Source organism: Xenopus laevis, chromosome 1L, assembly GCF_017654675.1.
Source record: "Xenopus laevis strain J_2021 chromosome 1L, Xenopus_laevis_v10.1, whole genome shotgun sequence".
In the NCBI taxonomy this organism is placed as follows: Eukaryota; Metazoa; Chordata; class Amphibia; order Anura; family Pipidae; genus Xenopus; species Xenopus laevis.
In genome coordinates this window covers 17,252,079-17,257,511 of record NC_054371.1, presented here as the reverse complement: position 1 = coordinate 17,257,511, position 5,433 = coordinate 17,252,079, and the positions used below count along the sequence as shown (strand labels likewise).

Genomic DNA, 5,433 nt, shown 5'->3' with positions numbered 1-5,433 from the left:
TTCCTAAAATATTTCATATAATAATAGTGACTGTTAACAGTACATAACAGTACTGTTAGAAACCATTGGTGGACAGTGTAAGGCTTACTTTGTCAGGTTAACACGCAGCAGGGAAAGAAGCAGCAGACACGCCTGTGTGTGACGCGCGAGGTCAAGGGGAGGGCTTAGTTTAGCGCATGCGCATTTCCAATTCGGAGAGAGAGGACATGACGTTGACACGGCCAAAATGGCGGCCGCAAAGAAAAGAACATTTGAAAACTTCGACGTAACGGTATGAGAGCTCTAGACCGATTTGGGCAGCGAAAATAATGCGGTTCAGGAGGGGTGCACACAAGCAACAATTATAGCAGAGTATTGTAAGTTACCTTTCCTGCTCCTTTAATAAATCGTTGTTTTGTTTTTTTTTTAAATATATTTTATACTTGTGTGATTCATTTGTTTCCTTTCTGGGACATTTTGTAGAGCCCTGGCCACGTGCCTTTTCCACCTACCACTAGGGGAATATGAGTTTGTTACGATTCCTTGGATTGTGAGTTCTATATGACACTGATCTCCTTCCTCTTCTCTCCTTAACACTTAGGGGCATATTTATCAAGGGTCGAATTTCAAATTGAAAAAACTTTGAAATTCGAATTGAAAAAGACCATCCGAAATTAAGTTGGCGGGTTTTTTTTTGGTCGAATAGGTCAGTTTTCGATCGAATAGGTCCGTATTCGACCGAATTACAATTGTTCGAATCGAAGGAATAGCGAATTCGATCACATTTGATTCAAAGTTTTTATCCAAAAAAACTTACATTTTTCAAAGTCCACCAATTGATACCAGATAGGTTCTAGGAGGTCCCTCAAAGGCTAAAACAAGCAATTCAGCAGGTTTTAGATGGTGAATGGTCAAAGTCGAGTTTTTAAAGAGACAGTACATGACAAATTTCTATATTCAAATTTTCTAATCAAATTTGGACTAGTCGAAGTACACAAAAAATAGCTTCAAAATTCACATTTTTTTCATTCGAAAAATCACCTAGACCTTTGATAAATCTGCCCCTAGCTCTAAATCTTGAATGTAATTTGTATTTGTATTTATTATTGTAATGATCCCAGTTTGTTCTATTAATTTATTGTTCTGTTGTACAGTGCTGCTTATAAATGTAATGCTATATAAATAAACATATATATATATATACAAACAACTGTAAGATATTCAAATGACCTATGTCTTCAGGTAAAAGGGAAATGTAACTATAACAGTTTATGCTTATTTCCCTTTATATATATTTGTCTTTATAAAAGAGGAAGATTTTTGTTCAGCTCTGTATCACTGTGTGAAAGGTAAACTGTAATAATACTGACAGTAATAATCTGCTGCATCTTCTGCTTCCATTCTGCTGATTGTAAGAGTGAAATCAGTTCCATATCCACTGCCGCTGAACCGCTCTGGGGTCCCTGTGTATCTGGTGCTTGCGGAATAGATCAGCAGCTTTGGTGCCTGCCCTGATTTCTGTTGGTACCAGTGCAAGTAGCTGGTGTGAACACTGCTACTGGCTTTACATGTGAGGGTGACAGTTTCTCCTGGTGACACAGAGACATAATCTGGAGACTGAGTCAGTACAACCTGCCCATAGGAACCTGAGGATATAAACAAATACAACCAGAAAATCTATTACTAATACATTTGTATGTAACATCACTATTATTATCTGTATATTTAATGTGCTCACCCTGAAGCCAGAGCATGAGTATAGGCAGCAAGCAGCTGTGGGACACCATACTGATCACTGCACACAGGCCTGATACAGATCACTGAGCCCCTGCCTGCACTCACTCATATTTATATCCCCACAAGCACACAGGGAATGTATATGTAGATTATATGCAAAATTTCTACATGTTGTTCTATAAGTGACAACTGTTAATAAGCACATTAATATTTTTTCATTCACTTTTGTTGTTTTGCTGGAAATGCAAATATGTATAATTAAATAATATGTTAATTAAACCTGTTAACATTTTAATTCTGTTGCTATAGAAACAGGGAGCCTTTTTTTGTTTTTTTAACTGGTCAGCATTTTCAGATTCACTTATTGTGAATATATTCATATTTTTGAAACAGAAGATAAATTCAATTGAAATTGTTTTGGCCCCTGTTTTACAAAGGGTAATCCTGTCTGGGCTGATGGGTGTGGGCAAGTGAGTAAATGAGTGAGGTCATAATAGACATAATCATGGCTTGTCAAATAAGATCTCGCAGGGCAGGTTATATTCCATGATGAGTATTTATTAGTGATGGGCGAATTTATTCACCCGGTGTGAATTCATATCAAGTTTTCAAAATGACAAAAAGAAAAAAAAAAACAGGCTGTAGCCATGGATGAATTTAAAGGGTTTCTTCACTGCACAGTGTTATCTTGAGACAATTTGCAATTGGTTTTCATTTTTTATTTATTATGGTTTTTGAGTTGTTTAGCTTTTTATTCAGCAGCTCTCCAGCTTGCAATATCAGTAATGTTGGGTTCCAAATTGCTCTAGTAACCATGCATTGATATGAATAGGAGACTGGAATATGAACAGCAGAGGCAATGAATATAAATATGAACATGAAAAGTAACAATAAAAATACATGTGTAGCCTTACAGAGCATTTGTTTTTAAGATGGGGTCAGTGACCCCCATTTGAAAGCTGAAAAGTCAGAAGTTGAAAAAATGAAGGCCAATTGAACAGTTGCTTAGAATTAGCCATTCAATAACATACTAAAAGTTAACTTAATTGTGAAACTCCCCCCCTTTGAGGCTTGGGATTTTATTGCCATATCTAGTGTATTAAACCAGCAGTTGTGGATTTATAGGAAGCACAAAGACAGAGAGGTATCATTTGCATGTTTCTACCCCTAAATCCTTAAGAGTGGGTTGATGCATGTGAATACCTTTTATTTTAACTAATAAACAGCTGATGGGTTTTTGGCTTCCTTTATCCCAGCTCCGCCTATGGTTATTCCCATAGGAACTTGATTCTAAAAATCATTATATGATCAGACAATTGCAGTTAGACTAATAGAAGGTACATTCTTTTTGTTGTTAATTTCTGTGATTTCAAATACAGTTTACTTTATTATGGTTTAGAAGTGAAGAAGGTCACATTTTTTAATGAAATCCACTTGCAGTGACACCTAGTGGTCTCTCTGTATAACAACACATAATTATATCTCATGTTTAGCTTTGTGTCAAGTCTCTGTGTTACATTTAAAGCAGGTACAGTTTGTTCTCATAAAATGTGCATCTCTTCTTGTTTCCTGGGAAGGTGTAAATGAACACTATCATTTCCTGTATGTGTCACCCTTGACATCAAGACAATGTATTGTCAGGTGTGTTTCAGCCTGTAATGCTGCCTGTGGTGGCGTTCGAATTGCCACCCCCAAAATTGCGCTCTCTGTGCTAGAAAATCTGAATTTCTGGTTTAAAAAACAGAAATTCAACTCTTAAAGTTACCAGGAGTGGCTTTTTGCTGCCCCTGGTGACTTCTGGGGAGCTGCCGCCTGAGGCATGCATCTCCTTGACTCATGGAAGCCATAGCCCCTATAGTGTGGCATCAGTTTAACCTGAGAGAGGTGCAGGACTAGGTGCAGGTAGGTGCTAAATTGTACCAGTGCAATTGCTCATAGCAAATGGCAACTGCTTTTGATCAATCACTTAGCAGTGATCTGATGCTATGGGCAATGGCAATGGTGCACTTTAGCAGCTATCATCAAACAATCAGTCCCTGAATATGAAGGAGACAGAAGCCCAGATGGATATATCCCAGCTTGTGTCTTTGCTAGAGATTCTCCTATTCATGGGACTGGGCCCCTGTTATTATTGCTGCTCCTGCCATTATATCAAATAGGTGATAAGAGAGGCTGCTGGGAGGGAACTAATGACTGAACTGGTTATACTGTGTTGTTGGGAAAAACTATAGGATTGCAAACCTTCTAAAATGTTCGGACTGGAAAGAGGGACAAAAGGATTTTCATTGAAATAGTTTGACCACACCCATTTTGTGGCCACACACCTCTTAAACACCATGTCCATTTAATAAAATTTGGCAGGCTATGGAAAGTTTGAACACATTTCTGAGGGTTTCAGGGTTAGGTTTTATGTGTAATCAGAGTTTTGCTAATGAAGGTGACATTGCCCTTTCAGCTGTAAGTCTCAGTTCTCCAAAGAGACCTGCTTATCTTAAATAGTTACAATTGTATCTTTGCTTATCTTAAATTGTTACAAATGTATCTAAATGCAGGTGATGTGTATTCTGAGCTCTCTGCCCAAAAGCCTCTTATTAATTAATTTTTAGAAACTTTGTATCTTTTTCTGGCATCGGTGCATGAGATCAAAGGGAATCTCAGGACATTTCAGTTAGAAACTAGGACTCGGGTTGAGCTGTCAAACTTGGGACTGTTGGGTGTTTGGCATTAGGCCAACTGATTCAATGGGACTACCCATGGTAGTTTTCCCGATTTCTGCTCATAAACTAGTTTAACAATAACAATTATTATTTATAAACGGCTTGGAAAATAGCACTATTAAAGCATTAAACATGTTTAAATGACACATGGAAAATAATGATTGGTCTAAGTGTGTTTTTACAGGCAACCAAAGATGAAGCTAATGAATTAAGCATCGAGCAGAAGATGGTATTTATAAAACAACTGTTAATTTGACAGATACTAACTTTAAGAAAAGTATAGAGTTTTGGAACCTATTCTATTCTAAAATAAAATTAGCTATTTATTGATTAATTACATAGAAATCTACCTACTACTTTATATGTGGTACATGGGCTTATGTTTAGTTACCAGAGAATAGCTATGGTACCTGTATTATTGCTACTTCAGCTCATGCCATAGCAATTGTAGATTAGGATAATGTAACAGCAAATTTTTTAATCACCACACCACAATCTTTTTAAGAGAATTGTTTGCCATAGTAAAGTTTAATGTTTTTTGTGGAATTGTAAGTAAGATTAAAGAGTTACAATATGAAGCAAGGGCAATTAGGCATAAGGCGTGGAACCCTTTTAAAGGTTTCCAATTTAGTAATATATTTCGTTTTACTTAAGCAAGATAGTGTTTTCTTGTTCATGGTTTTCATTATATTGCTATAATTTTATGCCCTTTATAAATTTACTGTGTTTATAATTTCTCAAAGTACAGAACCTAAGGCTAAACACATCTACCGTATCAGGATTCAAGATCCTGACTCTGAAATTCTTTATAAAAGTTTCTAACATTATAATTTGTTTACTTCTATAGAACAACTGAGCATGTGGAAGATTTTGGCAATCGTTTTTCTTGCTACATGTTTATGATGATGATGATTTCAAATGAACACTCTTTATTGATAATTCAAAATCGGTGATAGATGGAAACCATTCTTATTTCACAGTTCCCTTTAATTACGGACAT

General features: G+C 36.4%; 1 gene segment (V, D, J or C); it reads right to left on the bottom strand.

The window, feature by feature from the left end:
- Positions 1-1,314: 1,314 nt before the first annotated feature.
- On the bottom strand, positions 1,315-1,875 carry LOC108696206. The segment is given in 2 exon segments: positions 1,315-1,625; positions 1,718-1,875. Coding segments are annotated over 2 exon segments (360 nt in total).
- Positions 1,876-5,433: the final 3,558 nt, after the last annotated feature.